This window comes from Branchiostoma lanceolatum, chromosome 15 (assembly GCF_035083965.1).
Source record: "Branchiostoma lanceolatum isolate klBraLanc5 chromosome 15, klBraLanc5.hap2, whole genome shotgun sequence".
NCBI lineage: Eukaryota > Metazoa > Chordata > Leptocardii > Amphioxiformes > Branchiostomatidae > Branchiostoma > Branchiostoma lanceolatum.
This window is the reverse complement of record NC_089736.1, coordinates 747,246-768,970: the sequence shown is the minus strand read 5'-3', so window position 1 is coordinate 768,970 and position 21,725 is coordinate 747,246. Positions and strand designations below refer to the sequence as shown.

Below are 21,725 nucleotides of genomic sequence, written 5' to 3'. Positions count from 1 at the left end.
TGTAGCTATATAGCCGGTATAACCGCCATTTCTGCTGTACATGGTGGTAACGAGTTCCACCCTACGATTGATCTAAAATACAAATTTTTGAACGCATGAATCCTTGTTTGGTAACTCTGGAACTTGAAGGTATGACTGTTTCTTATCACTTTTGAGCTGGTACTAAATATTTAGTCAGTATGTCCACCAGTTTATTAGTCATTGTGTACATCATGCTAAGTCTGGCCATTTTCCTTCTGTCACAGGTGAGCTCCAAGTTCGTGCACGTGCAGTGGAAGAAGCCGATCTACGACGGCGGCGCCCGCATCACGGGTTACGTCATCGAGGCGCGCGACGTGCGCTCGGAGAAGTGGGTCAAGTGTCACCTGGGAGAGGTGCTGAAGCTGGAGCACGTCATCACCGACATCAAGGCGCTGCAGAAATACCAGTTCAGGGTCAAGGTGGGTAGCCTCAAACCTGAAGCATTCTTTATAACAGAAATTGTGATAAGTCCTTCTTTTATAGATTTTATTGATTTTTAGCACAATTTCTGTCAATTTTTAGATGTTTACAATGTCATGCTTCATTTGTACCCCAATATTTGCGACATCTGAATAATATAAGAAGAGCCATTATTATCACCATGGTTTTTACAGTTATTTTACAGAGGAATGTTTTGATCCTACACTCAAGTACTGCAACTACCACTGTCGATCAGTCTAGTACAGAGTAATAAAGACATTCAGAAATAGCAGTTTCTAGTCTGAAAAAGTTCAAAATATTGATAAAACAACTCGAAAGTTGTCCAATCGACTTCTATTACTAAATTTCCGTTTTTATTTTCCTCCCAGGCGAAGAACGAGGCCGGAAACATCAGCGAACCGTCCAACCTGGCCGGCCCCGTGCTGACCAAGGACGACCTCCAGCCCCCGACCATCACTCTGGACGTCAAGATCAAGGACAACAAGGTCCAGGTTCACGCCGGCGACAAGCTGGTCATCTCCGGCCACCTAGGCGGCAAACCTGTCCCGACGATTATCTTAACCAAGGGCCGATTGGTTCTGCGTAGCCAAGGTAGATATCCCACACTCTAAGACTAGGATACTACGATACAATACTGTAAAACTTTAAATGAGTGATCGTTTTAGAACCCTTGAACCATTTAGAGGGGCTTAAGTGCAGCTGAGACTTTTCTAACTTTGATTATCTTTGTTTAGAGAGGCTTAAGTGCATGTGAATTAACTCAAACTTTTCTGACTTTGAAAAGCTTTGTTGTAAAAACTATTTTGAATCTGGAAATGCACGTTACAACAGGTTTGTTAAAATCTATATCCTTCTAATACCGTTGATCTCATTGAACATGATACATATTTATTTTCATAAAAAGTTTTCTACAAAATCCCACATTCAGCCCTGAGACAGCAACCGTTTTGTTTTTCTGTTAATTAACTAACTAATTAATTGTCATCCTCCCCCTCAGGCCGTGTATCTATTGACCAAAAGGGCAAGGCGTTTGCCCTGTGTGTTAGCGACGCTTCCCGCGCAGACGCAGGCGAGTACACCATCACCGCGGAGAACAACAGCGGCTCCGTCACCTCCACCGTCAAGGTTACCGTCGTCTTCTTTCTCACTCAAAACGTCTCGCTTTTCAGTAAGCTTGTATGTCATAGTTGAATATCGAATATTCAACCAAAAATTGTGCAAAAGAATGTAGCAACAGGTGAAGATATAAAGTGGGAAATCAACAACTTATGATATTTCTCTGAGTGTTCCAAAGCGCTACAGACTTTCCCCTCGGCCTCAGTTTTCATTCCAGCATACTTTTTTTCTTAATCTAAGAATCAACACATACAATCGGTGTGGCCTTACGAAAAGAAGATTGATGAAAAAGAAACCTAAACATCCCAAATTGATAATAATGGTACTTTCCAGTAAGCTTTCAAGTCTTTACTTCATTATTGAGAATTCGGTGTGTACAACCAAAATCAAAGTTTTAATAAAGGTGGATGAGCAGTATCCCTAACCATCCCACCTGCCCCCCTCCCCCGTGCAGGTGCTGGTGATGGGCAAGCCCGGACCCCCCATGGGTCTGCAGGTGCTGGAGACCACGCCCGACAACTGCACCGTCTCCTGGCAACCGCCGGAGGACGACGGAGGAGCGGGCGTCACCAACTACGTCATCGAGAAGATGGACCTCAAGACCAAGAACTGGAAGAAGGTACAAATATGTTTCTTTGCTGGTCGATTATGGTTTCTTGTAACTAAAAAAAAAGGGACTTGATCTTTAATGTATCGGACTTTTAAAGATATATTTCCAGTAGAGTACAAAGAACAGTCCTCCATTTCCAACTTTCATGCATATATATCAACTACATTTTGTAGCTACTGTAGGTTTTTGATCGCATAACCAAAATGCATCATTTGTATGTTGATTTTGTCTAAAACAGTCTAGCCTCTTTAGAATACTTATTTTGATTCCAAAAGGCTACATTAGCAGGGGAAAAGTTATACCAGAGTCGAAACCGTTACAGTGTACTTCCCCCTTTCATAACACCAAGTCTTATTTCTTTGTACTTGTACATCTCTCTCATCTTGATCTTGTTATGTTTCTTCCCGAAGGTTTCTGGCGCTGTGAGGAAGACTACCTTCAAGATCCCGAAGCTGATTCCATTCAACGAGTACCAGTTCCGCGTCAGCGCGCAGAACATGTTCGGAGTGGGCGATCCCGCCACAACCGGGAACGTGCTCGCTCGACATCCGTTCGGTGCGTCCAGAAAAAATTGTTCTTTTTACTATCTTTCTGAGCTTATCGTATCATAACCAGAGTGAAATGAAATGAAAGTGGGTGTCAAAAGGGCGAGAATGGAACTTGGAGAGTACTTTTTGATGAAATGTACACTTAGGTATTTCCAGAATTGTGATGAAATTGGAGCATCAGCTAGTTGTTTTAAACAGTGTTTGGGGCTGACAATCACTAGCCTGAGTATCACACTGTTTAGTTTAGTTACTGGAACTAAATAGGATGACACTCATGCTTAACAATCACTGCACGGTAAAAGAAAACCCAACTTGATGAATGCACGAATAGACATAATTTGGTAGACTTGGGATGAAAACGAAACATGTAACAAACTACATGTACCAACAGTCAACAGTCTTACAGCGAATAGTCGAAGCGCTGTAAAAGGAGATGATTGTTTACCTCTTCTTCTTGTATCACCGCCTCAATCTTGCTACACTTAAACGCTCCAATACTCAGCACATCTTCGTTGGTGCAAGGCTCAGGCAGGAGAGGACAGATGGCAGATTGTTCACTTACAACAGGATGTGATACTAAACTGTTTGATTTTATTTTCCCACAGACACCCCCGGACCGCCTGCCCACGTGCAGGTGCGCGAGATCACCCGCGAGAGTCTGAAGCTACTCTGGTCCCCGCCGGAGAACGACGGAGGCTCCGAGATCATCGGCTTCTTCATCGAGCGCAAGGAGAAGACCAGCGTGCGCTGGGAGCGGCTCAACAAGGTACTTATGTCATGTCCCGACACAGTATCTTTACATCTAGGCCAATATATCTATACGCAAAAAAAGAATCCGTGAAATAGCGATTTATTTGTATAAGACGTTCAACTCATCGTCATGTAACTGTACAATTGACATATACGAATCCCTATTGTGCCTCCTAGTGATACTATCTACCATTGGCAACATTGTATAGCCTAGAACCTTCCTGTAGTTTGTACTAGATTAATATGAGTAGCCAGTTGACACTATCTACCATTGGCAACATTTTACAGTCAGAACCTTCCTGTAGTTTGTACTAGATAATATAAGTAGCCAGTTGATACTATCTACCATTGACAACTTTATATAGCCTAGAACTTTCCTGTAGTTTGTACTAGATAAGTTAAAGTAGCCAGTTGATTCTATCTACCATTGGCAACATTGTAGAGACTAGAACCTTCCTGTAGTTCGTACTAGATTAGTATAAGTAGCCAGCTGATACTATCTACCATTGGCAACATTGTACAGCCTAGAACATTCCTGTAGTTCGTACTAGATTAATAAAAGTAGCCAGTTGATACTACCATTAACAACATTGTATAGCCTAGAACTTGTCCTGTAGTCTGTATGTACTAGATTAATATAAGTAGCCGGTTGATACTACCATTAACAACTTTGTATAGCCTAGAACCTTCCTGTAGTTCGTAATAGATTGATATATCAGCCAGTAGTATTTTGCCTTACAAATAACTTTTACCTTGCCTTGTACCTGTTACAATGGTTGTGCACTAAACGTTGCCTTGCCTTGCCCAGGAGCCTGTGGTCGAGACGCGGTTCCGCGTGTTGGACCTGGAGGAGGGGCTGGAGTACGAGTGCAGGATCAGCGCGGTGAACGCGGCCGGAGTCGGGAAGCCGAGCGCGCCCACCCTGCCCATCACCGCACAGGACCCTGTCGGTATGTAGAACTTGCTTGTTTTTTTATCAATTCATACAACTCAGTTAGTCCTACTGTGTGCTTTTCATGGACGTCATGAGGGAATAGTACACATATACGTACCAAATATACTTATTACTCATCGACAGTAAAACCTGTACTACAGACCACCCTTGCATAAAGATACCGTAGATCTTTTTTTAGTCAAGGTCAAGGATTAAGAATCTAGTGTATAGTGGCCACCTATGACCATTTTCTTCAAGTCTCTTTACTGGTCACTCACAGACCGGTTTGACTGAAATCATTACAGTCAAACTATGATATACAGTCACATATTTAAAATAAGATTTAGGCATGGCTTTAACAAACTTTGTCCAATGTACCCTTCCAGACAAGCCGGGCCCGCCTGGACCACCTGAGGTGGAGGACACCACCAGACACTCCATCTCTCTCACCTGGACCAAACCCACTAGCGATGGGAGGAGCAAGATCATCGGCTACGTGCTGGAGATGCAGCCTGTCGGGACGGAGGAGTGGACCAAGGTGCACACCACCTCCACCATCAAGTTGCTGTCGTACGTTGTAGACGAACTGACGGAGAATAAGGAGTACGTGTTCCGCGTGAGCGCCGTCAACGCTGTCGGCGTCAGCGAACCGTCCGCTTCCACAGCGCCTACTGCTGCACGGGAGAGGCAAGGTAAGGAACTGTAGTCATGGTTTTCTTATCATTTCTAGCTGTGGAAACAGCATATATTTCTTCCTTAGATTCTTTTTGAGACTATTGGAACTCTTCTTTGCTGTATACAACTACATGTAACTTGATTTTCCTAAAGATTTTGGTGTTTATTGAGAGAGATTCGTGGCTGTAACACATCTTGTTCACCTGCATAAATTAAGGTAGCAGCTTTTTTTAAGTGAGCCACTTGTTTTAAATGTATGGCTTTGTAAAATAAATGGACGCCATGAGAACATCATCTACAAGCACATTGCAGGGGTTCATCTATATCAGGAAAGAGGGGCGCTCCACCCTCTTGTTTCAGCCCAGCACCCCCTTGTCCAATTCAGATTTTAGCTTAATATCCATCATACAGCCTTCACTCAGCAGTCGATTCTTCCATAAATACATAGAATTCGCTCCCTCGCCTGTGTGTGCTCCCTCTTATTCAATTTTTCTAGAAAAAACCCTGCATTGAGACAACATCTAGCGGTGCAAAAATAGACTTTAAATAGCATAAACAGCTACAACAACACATTTCACCTTCAGGATATTGTTGATAAACTGTTGAACTAATATACCGCACCATCCCCCATACAGAGCCCCCCGATGTCGAGGTAGACGCCAGTATGAAGCGCAGTCTGACGGTGCGCGCCGGTAACCCGATCCGCTTCTACGTGGGCATCAAGGGCCGCCCCGCGCCTGCCTGCACCTGGGTTCGTTCGTTTGTTTGTTTGAACCTTGCTTTGTTTAATGATGATAAGCTCAAATCGGCACGCAGATCGCTTTTCATTGAGGTCATGATAGAAGAGGTAAGGGTCAGATACAATATAGCAGCGCAGAGATACACAGTCATTTGAGTCCTATTAACTCTATCAACATATGTCATAACATATGAGAGAAGAGGTAAGGGTCAGATACAATATAACAGGGATACACAGTCATTTGAGTCCTAATAACTCTATCAACATATATCATTACATATTTATGGTACAACAATATACAATTGCTACAACATGCAGTAGGGCGAAAGCTGGTTCATGGTCAGTGTCCGTTCGTTTTGTTCATTTCCGTTACTTCAAGAGTAAAGTTTGATTGTGGGTGCCCGGGTATACCTTGATATCTATGTATGCAAAGGTATCATTGTACACAAGTATGCGGCATGTTCTTGACATTCAAGTGTCAGAAAAATATTAATCTGTCTTGACCAATCAAATGTGAGTTTGAACATATATCTGGTACAACACTATACAATCAGGTGAAGGAGGACGTGAACCTGAAGACGCGCGCTAACATCGAGACTACTGAGTACTCCACGACCATGACCATCGCCACCGCCAACAGGGACGACGCAGGGAAGTACGAGCTGACGGTCGAGAACCCGCACGGGAAGAAGACTGTCGGCACCTACGTCAAGGTTTACGGTGAGTCCGATTATGTGTACAAAAGTTGGTAAGGATATTAATCCATCAATGAACTAGTAGATTGTTTAGATTAAGACATTGGAACTTTTCATTGATTATTCAAATTTCTTGAGTCACATTTAAGTTGTTATCATTCAAATAAAAACATAGAAGACAAAAAGCATAGTTTAAAATAATTTTCACACGTTCTTTTTTTAACATCCTAAATAAGTTTTCTGTTTTCCTGTTATGGGCTCCCCTGGAAATGAGCGAAATCGAACTGTGTTTTAAAGTAACCACATTAAACAATGAAACTTAGGATGCTGAGACTTAGGATGTCCACGTTAAAGAAGGTTCTCCAGAATCTTACAAGACGTTTTTTTGGTTCCTTCAGACACCCCCGGCCCGCCTGAGGAGGTGGTAGTGAAGGGTGCGACCAGCAAGACGGCTGTGATCGACTGGGACCCGCCCAGCAAGGACGGGGGCAAACCAGTCGTCGGCTACATCCTGGAGAAGAAGGAGGTAAGTTGTCATGGAAACCAAAACAAACAAACAATAAGAACTTCAGCCAGGGATTAGAAAATAAGGTAGAAGAGAAATGCATTGAACATACTAATTATACCTACTCCACACTCTACTCCAGAAGTAATAAAAAGGTAAATCTGAAATCTGAAGTGAAAGTGTGTTGAAATCTTAAGTTCATTCCAGTGCCTCTCATTTGCCTCTCATACTTAATGAAAAAATTAAGAAGAAAGACACACACCTTCCACATACTTAAGTACCTACCATACTACAGAAGTGTAAAGGTACAATCTGAGGTGAGGTAACAAAACCTTTGAGATCTCAGTGCTTCTTGTACTTACCAATTCCATTCAAAACTTGAGAAGTGTATGTACAATGTATGTCTCAGCTCACCTGTTGTAGGATCCAGACTCACCTATCTTGACCTTTCCCACAGGTGAGCCGTCGTACCTGGGACACAATCGACTCCGACATCGTCAAGACCTGCTACAGGGTGACAGACCTAGTGGAGGGTAACCAGTACTTCTTCCGCGTGCTCGCCGTGAACGACTTCGGAATCGGCGACCCGGGAGAGACGGAGGCACCCACTCTGGCTATCGACCCAGCTGGTGAGAGAAAAATATGACTTTTTCATTATATACTTGGTATCTATTATGGGTTTGTGGAGATTTTTTTGCCATGTTTTTCAACCCACACTGTGTCTCAAATGCTGCTCAATTTTGCTTCTGTGACTTAAGTCATTGATTCAGAATCAATTGCTTTGGTTATGATCGTGGGTTTGTGTGACTGTTTAGTTTCATTTTAGTTCTTAATACACACTTATGATAATGAAAAAGAGTGAAAAATATCCTATACTAGGTGTAAAATCCATGAAAATGGGGATTTTGATAGGCTGCTGCCGAAAGAAAAGAATAGCACAAATAGCATTTTGTATCAAATTACAATAGATAGTGAAAATGATCTTGTTCTAAGTGTAAAGCCTTGGAAATCGGCAGGTTTTTGCTAAACTGTTGTAAGAATATATAACACAAATAGGACTGTTTACTAAGTTTGTTTCCTTTCTCCCTCCCAGACCAACCTGAACCACCCCGGAACTTCCACGTGACGGAGATCACGCCCAACAGCGTGTCGCTGGCCTGGAAGAAGCCGGACTACGACGGCGGCGCGCCCATCACCAGCTACGTGGTGGAGATGCTGCCGGTGCGTTTATGTGTTTCTTTGTTTCTTTGTTTGTTTGAGCTTTATTCATGCATGAAACCTCAAATCATGAGTAAGACAAAATATAGAAAAGATAAAGATTACATGATTGAAGTCCTAATAAATGTATAAACATATAGTTCTAATGTCCCCATTAACATGAATCTTTGTACATACAAGAAGAAACACATAACAATGGATTTGGGGTTAAGTCCTTGTTCATTCGTACGGGTTGTTTCAGGTATTGCAACGATCTCTTTTAGGAGTTGGGGATGTAAGTGTGTCTGGTGGTGAACTATTCCAGGGATTGGGTCCACGCTTTATTTATGAGTCTTCTAACGGTCTCTCGCTGAGGTCTCTGGACAACCAGCTCATTGCTTGTAACGTAGCCATATATACGCGTGCCTGGTGGTAAACTGTAAACAATAGGGCCACAGCAGCCTATGGATCTTCTTAAGGCCTCTCGTAGAGGATTCTGGACAATCAACTGACTGCTTGTGTTTTCCCCCGTCGTTCAGGTCGTTGACGATGAGGAGGAGGGTGAGTGGAGGAAGTGCACGCAGATCAACGCGCTGCGCTACACCGTCGCCGACCTCCTGAAGGGCGAGAAGTACCGCTTCCGCGTCTCCGCGCAGAACTACGGCGCCGTCAGCAAGCCCGCAGAGCTGCTGCAGCCTGTGGTCGCTAAGGAACAGATATGTACGTTACCATGGAGATATATGTGTCTTACTGATTACAAACTTGCCTGCATTGCTTTTGTTCTTTGCATTTGGCTCATTTTAGGTGAAAAATTCTATAACTATACTAGGGAATTATATGTTTAGAGAGACATGTACAACTTAAGGCCAAAGTATACATTTTGTATATCATACATAAATTTTGCACTATCTATCCTATACTGTGGTTGCTGCAAAAGATTGGTATATACATGTATATTTATGAAAATGATATAGATCTAATGCAATCTTAAAACCATTTGAGCTCTCAGGCTTAAAAATGATACCCTTTTTAAGTCCTTTGGATTTGATACTATATTAGATATTTAATGTACTATACATATCATCAGTATCATTCAGTATCATACAGTAAATCTGTCGGAGAAGAATCACGTTATTCTAACCAATTGCTAAATTTTTCTACAGTCCCACCAGCCATGGACCTGCAGGGCATCACCTCCGACACCATCATGGTAAAGGAGGGAACAGACTTCGTGCTGAAGATCCCGTACTCCGGCCAGCCCGTGCCCACCGTCACCTGGAAGCGCGGCCTCGGCGTCATGCAGCAGACCGCCCGCATCTTCACCAAGACCACCCGCGAGCTGACTCAGCTCTTCATCAAGCGCGCCATGAAGGCAGACAGCGGACAGTTCTCTGTCAGTCTGTCCAACGCCGCCGGCAGCCAGCAAGCAGACTTCCAGGTACGTCTGAAGAAAAATAAGAAGAAAACTTATTTCTATTAGCATGAAAATTTATCTGTCTTGGTAGTTAACTTAAGGCTGGTAGTCAACAGTACAGAGTTTAAGTTTGTTCCAACACAAACAAATCGAAATTTCGACTCTCCTACTACAGTCTTCCTAATAATTCATGTGACGAAAAGAAGATAGTGTTACAATAGTGATTGTTAGACTAAGTGTTCCATGAATATGCAATTGTTGGTAATGATTGATTTTGAAAAACACACCATACAAAGGCAGGAAGGCACCAATGTAACGAAGCTAAAGAATGTGTTGGTAGTAGGTTCATAAGGAAATGGATCCTCCCTTCCACACTTGATATCTATGAAAATGATATTCCACATCTAGCTGTCATGATAGAAAAACAGTAACAGCTAGCCAGCTCTTGTACAAGTGAAAATCTAACATTTGCATCCATCTCAACAGATTAACGTCCTGGGCAAACCCGGACCACCTGAAGGACCGGTTGACTTCGAGGACGTGAGCGCCGAGAGCGTCACCATGAACTGGAAGGCTCCCAACGACGACGGCGGAAGTGAGGTCACCAACTACGTCATCGAGAAGTCCGACAACCGCGGAGTGGCGTGGGTTTACGTCAGTTCCGGTGTGAAGAGGACTACCATGAGAGTGACGAAGCTGACCAAGGGGAAGGTGTACGCCTTCCGCATCAGCGCTGAGAACCGCTTTGGTGTCGGCAGGCCGATCGAGTCTCCCTACATCACAGCAAAGGATCCATACGGTGAGTGTTGTTAACAATGTCTTATATAGTTATGTTACGTTCTGTTGTGTTATAGTGGATGGTTCAAGTCATTGTTGAGTCAATAATAAAAGATTTATAAGAAAAGATTAAAGATGCCGCAAAAGCTCTGTTCATTTGAAAAAGCAACAGACAAAAAATGTGCTGCAGTTGGAAATCTGCTGAACATTTCAAAGCCTAGTGCTGAAGTAGGCACTCAATTGTCATAGAAAACGTCTTATGTTTTAAGATGTTCTGGTTTGGCAAATTATCGATATCAACTTTAATCTCCTTCATTCAGAGTACATGCAACGCAAACAAGTATACGCCCCAGAAATGGTTGACATTGTGAAATAAATGATCCTATTTGGACTGAACTATATGTATGTTTTGATATGCACTTTGTAATAAACCTGTTTATCAAATTGTACTGATCTGAAATGCATATGTTAATGATTATGTCTTCTTCTCCCCCAGACATCCCCGGACCGCCCGGTATCCCAGAGACGCATGACGTCACCAGGGAGCAGATGTGCCTCACGTGGCCGGAGCCCGCCGACAATGGCGGCAGCCCCGTCACTGGCTACGTCATCGAGCGCAAGGAGATGTTCTCCAACCGCTGGGTGAAGCTGAACCGCGCGCCCGTGCGCAAGAACGAGTTCACGTCGACTCAGCTCACCGAGGGCAAGGTATTTGATCCACATCTACATCTCATAGCTCATGATATAGCCCATCATATGCCCATGATCACGATATGTATTAATATTAACAGTTTATCTATCAAACGTTCTAGATTTAAATATGTATTAAGGTTTTGACAAGTTTGCGATAGCAAAACCAGTATTGAATTTGCTCTCGTCTCATGGGCGCCGCCATTTTGTATCCCGTCATATATGCTAAGGAAGAGGTGTATGATTGAAACGGGTGTCGCCATCTTCACAGGTTTGCGATATAGTCTCGTTATCAACTTTATGTTGGACACGCAATTCAGTCTCCGGCTGAGAGTTGTATGGAGAATAAACCATTATTTTTTTTATCAGGAATACGAGTTCCGCGTCTGTGCCGTGAACGCCGCCGGCGTCGGGCCGCCCAGCGAACCGTCCCGTCCGAGGAAGGCGGTGGACCCCGTCGGGATCCCGCGCAACGTGGAGATCCTGGAGATCACGCGCTCGTCCGTCACGCTGTCATGGGCGCGTCCGACGCACGACGGCGGCAGCAAGCTGACGTCGTACATCATTGAACGCAGACTGGCCAAGGAGGAAAAGGTATAGTGATATGATAACACCCTTTCCCCTTTTCATATATGAATCATATCATCTTCTGTAAAAAATTGGAAATGTGAACTTGACATAAGAATTTTGGATAGGAAAATTAAGCACCAAGAAATGTTTTAACATAAGTCCATTAAGTCAGACCAAGGACGAAAAAGAAGTGTTCCTAATGTCTTAGAAATTACCTTTGAATAGATTTGTACTTGTAGAAGACAGTAATAAGAAATGTGATATAAACAACATAGTATGCCTGCCTGCCTACCTATTACCTACGCTAGTGTCTAGGCCAGGAGCCTGCCCCTCCGATAGATCCCTTCGATATGATATGCTTTCATACAATTTCAAGTAATAGTACTGCATACTAAGTTTACACCATGTGTTTACAGTGGACGCAACACATCACTTCTGACCTTGGTAACCTGACCTACGCCGTGAAGGGTCTGAAGCAGGGAGAGAAGTACGTCTTCCGCGTCAAGGCCAAGAACGCCGCCGGCACCGTGAGCGACCCCAGCCACGCCGTCGGGCCGATCATCTGCAAGGACGACCTGGCCCCGCCTAAGATCCTTCTGGACACCCGTCTGAAGGAGAAGGTGACCGTGGCTGCCGGCAGCGCCATCACTCTGGCCGCCATGGTCAGCGGCAAGCCCCAGCCGGAGATCTCATGGTCCAAGGGAACAAGGTTTGAACCCATACACTCTGTACAGCTTGGTTAGTTGGCTAGTATATCGAGACTTTGAGTGACTCAAAATATCATACCAAATCATTGTAGATCTGTAGTTTAATCAGGCTGGTAAATCAATGGTTAAGAAAGCACTGCCCTGGGCTAGGTGACAGTCACCAAATCTTTGGCTAGGCATTAACTCTTTGGCTCTGTACAAGGGACCTTCTTAGATTATTGTCCTAAGTAACTCTATATGTACTTCCAAATTAACTGGGATGAAAATGTAAACTAACTACGTAGCTTTCCGTGATGTAGCTTTATCTCCACTGTGGTCAAACACGTTGTGATGCAAAAAGTAACTCAATTTGGTCTTGATCTCGTTTTCCCAGGACCCTTGTTGGAACCAACCGGATGAAGATAGACTCCACGGCGCGCTCCACGCAGCTCGCCATCAAGGACTGCTGCCGCTCCGACAGCGGGAAGTACACGCTTACCGCCATCAACGGCAGCGGCAGTGCCGTCATCAGCATACAGGTGAGGGGTCTTAAATCTTCAAAACTCATTTTAATATGTTTATTGTACACTTGTAACTTGAACATCAGCATATAGATGAGGGGTCTTTTTCACTTTTAAAATCATGTTGATATATTTTTTATTGCACATTGTGACTTGTAAATGTATAATGAAATACGAACATTATAACCTAGAAGTTGCACTTTATTTATGCATGTATTGAATTGTCTTACATTAACAAACAAGCTAGGGTTACTCAACTAGCGGGTAGCTATTATCAAGGACTAAATTTAAAGTATAGTTGTACTGATCTACGATTCAGAAAACATTAGCGATGCAAGACATTGTCAAGACAACATTAAACCTACTCATCTATTCACTTTCAGACTTGTATTAGTACATAACATAACATTACAACACTCTTGCATATTGCTACAGGGGCCATTTTCGCTGGCTTTTTTTGGCTAAGGCTGGCTTCTTAGACCTTCTCTGACGGGTGTTTTATCTTCCCTCCTTCTAGGTGACAGTTTTGGACCGCCCCGGCCCGCCCTCCGGACCTATCCAGGTCGGCGAGGTGACGCCGGAGACTGCCGTCATCTCCTGGGCCCCGCCCTCTGACGACGGCGGCGCCGAGATCACCAACTACGTCGTGCAACGTAGCGACGTGAAACAGCCTGACGTTTGGATCAAGGTGAGTTGAAGTTGAAATTACTTTAAGAATTAGGGGCTTCGTCCGACAGCATATAGGCTCAACAGACTCGGCCAGCAACCATTTTCGTTACATCCTCCATCTCATGTTGACTACTTGGAGATCTCTTTCAATTGTGTCTGCCAGCAACTCATACATGAAATGATCTTATATAAGAACATACCTATCAAGTGTTTTCTAATCATTCAAGTCTTGATCATGTATAAGTGAATCAGATAGTAACAAATGTATTCAAAGAAATACACCGATCCTACGTTGACAGTAATAATGACTCAGAATAACTGACATATTACAGGAAACGTAAAGCCTTGATAGATCGTCAGCAGCTATATCAGCATCGTACTTAATCATTGTTCTCCCCATTTCAGGTGAGCGCGGCTGTGCGTAAGACGACTCACAAGATCACCAAGCTGAACCTGGGCACCACCTACTGTTTCCGGGTCCGCGCACAGAACATGAACGGCATCGGAGACGCGCTCGCTTCGGAGCACGTCGAGGCCAGATATCCGTTCGGTACGTTCCTATCTTTTCCCCATTAAGTTACTGATATTTTACAGTTACATTACTCAAAATGCCTCTTGCACAGTACTAATAGTAATTTCCTGAAGATTTCTCTGACTTATGTTGGAGATCTGACTTATTGTGATTTATTGTGCCTTGTATACGCCAAAAAAGCAATTACTCAAACAACTGGATATGATTTTGGAAACGGTCAGACGTTTCAAGTAGCATCCACTACTTTTCGTCAGTGACTGTGAGCAAGATCAGTTGAACAGCTAATCTTCATCGATGTGCCTTGTATAGACGCACAAGGAACATTTTCCAGAAAAAGAACCTTTGTTTTGTGTGTAATATTTCTATGCATGTTTGAAATCCCTTGCCATAGTTATCAAATAGTGCAATATGTAACTAATAGTGGAATAAATTATGTACGTTTTTGTAGCATATGACAATAACTTTCCACCCTGTCCTCCCCAGACACACCTAGCGCCCCTGGCCAGCCTCAGGTGAAAGACCTGACAGCCGAGAACTGTCGCATCACCTGGACGCAGCCCGAGACCGACGGCGGCTCCGAGATCACCGGCTACATCGTGGAGAAGAAGGAGAAGAACAGCATCCGCTGGGAGCGCATCAACCGCGACCTGGTCCAGGAGATGGAGTACATGGTGCTGGACCTGGAGGAGGGGCTGGAGTACTCCTTCCGCGTCTGTGCCCTTAACAAGGCGGGACGCGGCAAGGCCAGCCCACAGACCAAGCCGACTGTCGCTCAGGACCCACTCGGCAAGCCGGGAAGCCCGGTTAACGCCGAGGTGGTCGACACCACGAGGACTTCTGCCGACCTGAAGTGGGAACCCCCCATCAAGGATGGAGGTGAGAAGAAGAGGCAAAAACTTGTCTTAGTGTGTTGAAAACGCTAGTAGAACTAACTGTTAGTACTATGACTGTTTTGTAAAAGTGTGATAATTCAAACAGGACTTTGGTCACTGTCTAACGATTTCTTTAAACTTCAATTACATGCAGATAGGTTGGCTGTTGAAAGTGAAAAAAAGTTTTGTGTATTATATCATTGATCTATGTCGAGCGAAAGGAAGTAAAAAGTGCTTGCTACACTATAACTAGACAGGATAAGACTTTAAGTCTCGTTCTCCTATTTGACATTGCCTACTTTCTATTCTGCATGATTATATGACGTATGTCTCACGCAGTTTTGTGTCTCTTGTGTCCAACAGGCAGCAAGATTCTCGGCTACATCGTGGAGGCGCGCAAGGAAGGAACGGAGGAGTGGCTGAAGGCCCACGCTACCTCCCTGCACCGCACCACGGAGTTCGTCGTGCCTGACCTGACCCCTGGCGGCTTCTACAAGTTCCGCATCAGCGCCGTGAACCAGGTGGGAGTCGGCGAGCCCGCGGAAATCCCGGGAGTGACGGAGGCAAAGGACATTCTGGGTAAGACTTGGTCTTAGTACAAGAAAATAATCTACATTAGATTTGTTCTGTTTTCAGCTTGCTAAGTCATGAAGAAATCTGTTGTAGACCTAACATTGCAAGGAATTCTCAGCTGTATATGCATTTCAATCTTTTATGTAAAATGTAACAAACATCAGTCAGCAGTACCTTTGTTGGAATTACAATGTGAATATTTTGCATGCTTCTATTAACAGCTATTCTAGAATGGGGAAAAAACCACATGTGCATGAAATTTGATATCCTTGGCCCAACCAAATTCTAACAGATAATACCAGCTTCATGTTCAGATGATTTATTGATGGTTTATTTTCATTTCTGCAGAAACCGCTGAGCTGGACCCGTCCGTGGGAAAGCACCGCGTGACGGTTCGCGCCGGTACTCCCCTCCGCATCTACGTGCCCATCAAGGGCAAACCCACGCCTTCGTGCACATGGGTGCATGAGGAAAGGTACGTCAACTTTCACCTTACAGATAGAAATAAATGTGCAACTGGTGATCTTATGATGCTTTAGAAATGATCACAGTAATGATCATGAACAACTTGAACGACAGCTTTTGGACTGGTCTCTTAAGTCAAGCTAAAGATGATTTTAAAGTGCTGAAATTTGAAATAAAAGGAAAAATGATAGTCTGCCGACATGATGTATGACACATAGAATGTTTGCCTCTACATCATAACAATGCTGACATGAGTCCACGAATCATTGGGAACTTGAATAAGTTAGAATTTCATTTTCGCAGTCTCATAATGACTAGATTCTAACCCCTGACCTTTCCCCTCCTTCCAGTGACCTGGAGAACCGTGCCCAGATCGAGACGAGCGAGGTCGCGACCCAGCTGCTGATCATGCCCGCTGACCTGCGCGACGCCGGCCTGTTCCACCTGACCGTGGAGAACTCCAGCGGAAAGGCGGAGGCAGACATCAACGTCAGAGTGCTCTGTAAGCGAACCTCTTTATACTTCCTTGCTTAAGAAAGATGCAACTGATTTTTGCCTTACTTTTCCTAGACCAGAATGAATCAGCAATTTGAGTTTTCTTCCATAAAGATTATTATGCAGCATGTTTACAAGAAGACTGTAGACTACTATGTACCAGATGAGTCCTATACGAATTTAAGTTTCAAAATCTGAAAGACTCGTGCGGTTGAGCAAATAATAAAGTTTGAATGACAATTAAAAGCGATTCAATTAAACGAGCAATCGCTTTAACATAGATTTCCCTTGCATACATTGTTTTATATTGTATTATTAAAATAAAATAAAAATATATTGTATTATGCTATGAATTGCCAAAGTGTCTTATTGTTGTATTCAGTGTAATTGTAATGTTGAGTGGTCCGCAACATCAGCTTGTCTGCCTAGCGTTCCACTGTGTATTGTATTGTTGCAATTTCTAATAAAGATAAAGATAAAGAATGCCTATATCCCATTTTTCACACTCATCTAACTACGTTGTATGAAGTTTACCCTGACTGTAATGTTTCTTCTCCCCAGCACAACCCGGGCCACCCGAGGCTGTAGAGATCAAGAGCTTCAGCCGGGAGAGCGCCGTGATCGACTGGGACCCGCCCAGCAAGGACGGCGGCAAGCCCGTCACCAACTACATCCTAGAGAAGAAGGAGATCAGCCGCAAGACGTGGAGCGTCGTCGACGCCAGCATCGTCAAGACGTGCTACACGGCTCTGAACCTGGTGGAGGGCAACCAGTACTTCTTCCGCGTGTTCGCCGAGAACGACTTCGGAATCGGTGAACCCGGAGAGACCAATGTCCCCATGACTGCCATGGACCCCATTGGTGAGTGGAGTCAGGAATAAAATCATAGAAGTTATGAATAAGCTGCTAGCATCTTCTGATCTTCTTAAATTGGAGAAAAAATAACTTGAAATACAAAATACTTGACACAGTGTACTATGTGGTCGACTTTACTGCCTCGATATGAAATCAAGAATAAGGTGCTTTCTTGCACACCATTCTTTAGACCTTTAAGCTTTTAAGATAAGGAGGAAAAGTCTGTAGCTTTATTAAAGAGTTTCCTTGAAAGCTTCTTAACTCTGTTACCCTGGTAATTTTGCAGATCAACCTGACCCACCGAAGAAGGTGACCCTGACGGAAGTGACGTCACACAGCGTGTCACTGACCTGGGAGAAGCCCGACTACGACGGCGGAAGTCGCGTCACCAGCTACATCGTGGAGATGCTTCCCGCCGACAGGACGGAGGAGGAGGGATGGATCAAGTGCAGCCAGGTGAACAAATCAAAAATCTATCAATGAAATTTAGAAAAGATTACTGCATGGAGACTGAAGCAAATGAACCAAAATGAAAATGGACATGATCACCAGTAGTGGAAGTGGACCAGGGTGGATGCTAGAGCCGATACTCTTTTAACATCACCAAAAGAGTAGATCAATCGCGAAAAATCAACCTCCACATTTGCCCTTTTGGGGTTTTCTAACAAAACTCTCTGCCTTGTGCTTTTACCGTTTGTTAGTGCTAAAAGTTTGACACTGTTCAAGATTCAGGAACAGCACACTTCTATGGGGAATAAGAATAAAACTATGTATTCATGATTCCATGATTACAACTTTTTGCATGATTTAAACATATTTATACCTTTTTTCCATCTCCAGTTGAACACACTGCGCTACACTGTGACGGAGCTTGAGAGGAGCGCCGTGTACCGCTTCAGGGTGTCTGCCCAGAACGCCGGTGCCGTGAGCGAGCCCAGAGAGCTGCCCGACCCAGTCATCTGCAAAGAACCAGAGAGTAAGTGGCTGTTTTTAGATTCCAAGTACATTGTATGAATCTATGGCTAAGGAAACTCATATCATGCATGGATATGAATGTTGATACAATCTCTCCAGAAAAAAGTCGTTCTTTTGTGATGGAGTTTTCTCCTTCCAACTCTCACCTGGAATTTTCTTTTCTCAATATTCTACAGAACTTATTGCCATTAAATTGCATGACATACTAGAAAATTTTATAATGTATCATTCAATTACAGGAGGGATGATCATGTCTAAAACTTGCTTAAAGGTATAAAAGACTAATAAGATGTATGACCGGAAATACTGGAACCTGAACTTTATGTGTGCTTTAACTCTTCATAGTAAGACATATGATGATGATCATGGGAAAGATTGACTAATATGGCACTGTTTTTCCCCCAGTTCCTCCATCCATGGACCTGACCGCCCTCCAGTCTCAGGACTTTGTTCTGAAGGAGAGCGCAGACTTCGCGCTGAAGATCCCGTACGCCGGCCTGCCCAAGCCCAAGGTCACCTGGCTCAGGGGGCTCGGACCGCTCAAGGACAGCGGCAGGATCTTCACCAAGACACTACAGGTAACCATTTTAGAATCTTCACTAAGATCTTAGATCTTCACAAAGACACTACATGTAACCATCTTAGAATCTTCACTAAGATCTTAGATCTTCACTAAGATACTACATGTAACCATCTTAAAATCTTCACTAAGATTTTACATCTTCACAAAGACACTACAGGTAACCATCTTGATAAGATCTTAAAATGTATCTTCCCTTTTACAAAAGTGTCTGTGAATGTTATCACGCCACTGTTCTGTTAAGGGTACTGTCAGACAAGGTTTTATAAGCTTGCTACATGATGTAAATGTTCCTGCAGCAATTTAAGGATAATTCAACATGTTGAGTTTAACGTATCGTTTACACTACTTTTTCTAAGGTCTGATGTATTTTCCTATTTGTGCACTGTAAGGAATGTCTTCATCTACAATTGAATCTATGTATACGATGGAATATATTTGATACAGTCTCAACTTGTCTGATACATCTGCTATTGTATTTATTTCTATCCCCCAGGACAACACTACCCTGTTCATCAAGCGTGTGACCAAGGCCGACACCGGCACCTTCACACTGAACCTGCAGAACCTGGCGGGCAGCCAGAGCGCAGAGTTCCAGATGAAGGTTACTATTTCTTACCATTTCTAACCTGTTGTTATTATTGTCTGATTTTTTATCATTTGTTATCATTTACTACCATGTCATTATTTCATGACTTGTTAGATTTGTGTTATCATTTGTTAACTTAGATGGAAGAAGACCTTGAACAAGCCATCATAGCTCTATCAATGTTCTGTAAATTGAATCTAAAATATAACTTTATTGCACAACAAGTACAAATTATGGCATCTACTGTTACATAACTACAGTTCTATATTGAAGGCTAAACTATCTAGTACAACTGTGTATAGAATGGGATCTTGAGCTTTTACAATCATTGGAAGAATCTAACATATGCAAATGAATTCAATCCAAGGTTGTCGGCAAGCCCACCTCGCCGCAGATGCCGATCGAGTTCGACGACGTCCAGCCCGACAGCGTCACGCTGAGCTGGAAGCAGCCGGACAGCGACGGCGGAAGTGAGGTCACCAACTACATCATCGAGAAGTCCGACAACCGCGGCGCCACCTGGGTGTACGTCAGCTCGGGCGTCAAGAGAACTACCTGCAAGGTGAGAGCTCTTTACAATTTAACTTTGCTCCTGCTTAAAGACTTCATACAAACCTTTGTATCTTGCCAATGTGTTGGTGATAAGGAGAAAAAAAAAAACTAATCATTGTTTGGTAACAAAATCATAATTGGTTAGCCTTTTCACAAAATGAAAACATGAATCAGTATGATGATACTTTCCAAAGATGTTGAAAGGTATATGGCCTGACTTTTAGTGAATATTGACCATGGTAAAATCCCATTTTATATCATCCCTACAGTTTTGGCTATGGCTTAAGAGTCCTATATGGCAATGAAAGAATATGGACGATGGAATTAATGAGTCACATTACATTTGGAACATGTATATAATGCATCCCATATTTCTCTAGGTTGGAAAGCTTATCCGTGGTAAGGAGTACAGCTTCCGCATCTCTGCTGAGAACCGGTTCGGAGTTGGACCACCCATCTACTCCACATCTGTGGTGGCCAAGGAGCCTTACGACCCGCCAGATGCGCCCACAGCACTGGAGGCATTCGACGTCACCAAGGAGCAGATCTGCCTGCGCTGGCAGGCCCCAGCTAACGACGGCGGCTCCATGATCCTGGGCTACCTGGTGGAGCGGTCCGAGAGGGGAAGTCAGCGCTGGACCAAGCTCAACAGGTGGGCACCGATTTCTATTGTTATCAATATTTATTGATTTATTGGAATTTGATATTAGATATGTATTGTTACTGTAGTAAGACTACCTCATACAGAGTAGGCTATTGTAAGCACAGTACTTGTTTCTCAGTATGATGGTATAACACACTCAAACTTAAGATGAGTAACAATGTTCTACACTATTGTAATTATTGTCATAAATTAGCATGACAAAAGTAATGCTAGCAAAGCAGTACCAGACTATTCACAGTACATCATGGAAGCACTTGTTGCTTTGAATTATGGCATGATACGCCAAGGCCAAGAAGTTGCTCCTTCTACTCAGGGGATGATGGTCATTACATTACATTGCGATTATTATCATAGGTTAGCATGGATGAAGTAAAAGACAAAACTACAGCCTCTAGTATCAAGTTGCTGTGTTTGCTTCAGCCATACTATTAGGAGGACTATTCCTGCTGTTGGTTTAAGCGTAAGCATACCACTGGCAAGAGTAGTGAGCAACCTGTACATGTAGAAAGCTACAGTAACTAATGAGTATTTCCACATGTCCACCCCGCAGAGCTCCCGTGCGCAACCCGGCTTTCCGCTCCTCCCACCTGATGGCGGACCACGAGTACGAGTTCCGCGTCTGCGCAATGAACGCCGCCGGACCCGGACCGTTCTCCGAAGAGTCCCCCTACGCCAAGACCGTGGACCCTGTGGGACCACCGCAGAACGTACAGGTAAGCACACAAGTAGATGTAGATTTTACACATGTTTGTGCAGAAAAAAATCATTCATTCATTCATTCATTCATTCAAGGAAATCTACCTTGTTTGCTATATCCTGTGATGAAAAACAAAAACGTTTCTAAATTTCTTACGGTTTCACAGAAGTCAAACAGAAACTCTTATGACTAAATCATTCCATAGAGTAGCCTTAGCCTTAGGCTAACAAAAGCTGTAAAATGACAGTATATCATAATTCAGATTGAAACATTTCTCAATAAAATGTTGGTGGTATCTTTGATATTTGTTTTATCTTT

General features: G+C 43.5%; 2 protein-coding genes across 2 annotated transcripts in view; both read left to right on the top strand.

Annotated features, from left to right (window-relative positions):
* LOC136420988 (titin-like) overlaps window positions 1-15,004 on the top strand; it is a 71,233-nt gene extending 56,229 nt beyond the window's left edge. The window contains exons 88-110 of the mRNA XM_066408130.1: window positions 246-440; window positions 831-1,053; window positions 1,460-1,587; window positions 2,033-2,197; window positions 2,599-2,743; window positions 3,342-3,502; window positions 4,295-4,436; window positions 4,807-5,112; window positions 5,731-5,846; window positions 6,389-6,554; window positions 6,928-7,055; window positions 7,492-7,663; window positions 8,128-8,255; window positions 8,771-8,951; window positions 9,395-9,669; window positions 10,132-10,444; window positions 10,919-11,130; window positions 11,482-11,706; window positions 12,099-12,391; window positions 12,763-12,907; window positions 13,407-13,577; window positions 13,964-14,108; window positions 14,574-15,004. Coding sequence (XP_066264227.1) covers window positions 246-440; window positions 831-1,053; window positions 1,460-1,587; window positions 2,033-2,197; window positions 2,599-2,743; window positions 3,342-3,502; window positions 4,295-4,436; window positions 4,807-5,112; window positions 5,731-5,846; window positions 6,389-6,554; window positions 6,928-7,055; window positions 7,492-7,663; window positions 8,128-8,255; window positions 8,771-8,951; window positions 9,395-9,669; window positions 10,132-10,444; window positions 10,919-11,130; window positions 11,482-11,706; window positions 12,099-12,391; window positions 12,763-12,907; window positions 13,407-13,577; window positions 13,964-14,108; window positions 14,574-15,004 — 4,566 coding nt within the window. The remainder of the gene's footprint in view (window positions 1-245; window positions 441-830; window positions 1,054-1,459; window positions 1,588-2,032; window positions 2,198-2,598; window positions 2,744-3,341; window positions 3,503-4,294; window positions 4,437-4,806; window positions 5,113-5,730; window positions 5,847-6,388; window positions 6,555-6,927; window positions 7,056-7,491; window positions 7,664-8,127; window positions 8,256-8,770; window positions 8,952-9,394; window positions 9,670-10,131; window positions 10,445-10,918; window positions 11,131-11,481; window positions 11,707-12,098; window positions 12,392-12,762; window positions 12,908-13,406; window positions 13,578-13,963; window positions 14,109-14,573) is intronic.
* A 325-nt stretch (window positions 15,005-15,329) lies between these two features.
* Window positions 15,330-21,725, top strand: part of LOC136420987 (titin-like) — an 85,031-nt gene continuing 78,635 nt past the window's right edge. The window contains exons 1-11 of the mRNA XM_066408129.1: window positions 15,330-15,541; window positions 15,884-16,010; window positions 16,351-16,502; window positions 17,057-17,356; window positions 17,637-17,806; window positions 18,191-18,326; window positions 18,731-18,903; window positions 19,402-19,509; window positions 19,862-20,056; window positions 20,427-20,698; window positions 21,261-21,423. Coding sequence (XP_066264226.1) covers window positions 16,409-16,502; window positions 17,057-17,356; window positions 17,637-17,806; window positions 18,191-18,326; window positions 18,731-18,903; window positions 19,402-19,509; window positions 19,862-20,056; window positions 20,427-20,698; window positions 21,261-21,423 — 1,611 coding nt within the window. The 5' untranslated portion in view covers window positions 15,330-15,541; window positions 15,884-16,010; window positions 16,351-16,408. The remainder of the gene's footprint in view (window positions 15,542-15,883; window positions 16,011-16,350; window positions 16,503-17,056; window positions 17,357-17,636; window positions 17,807-18,190; window positions 18,327-18,730; window positions 18,904-19,401; window positions 19,510-19,861; window positions 20,057-20,426; window positions 20,699-21,260; window positions 21,424-21,725) is intronic.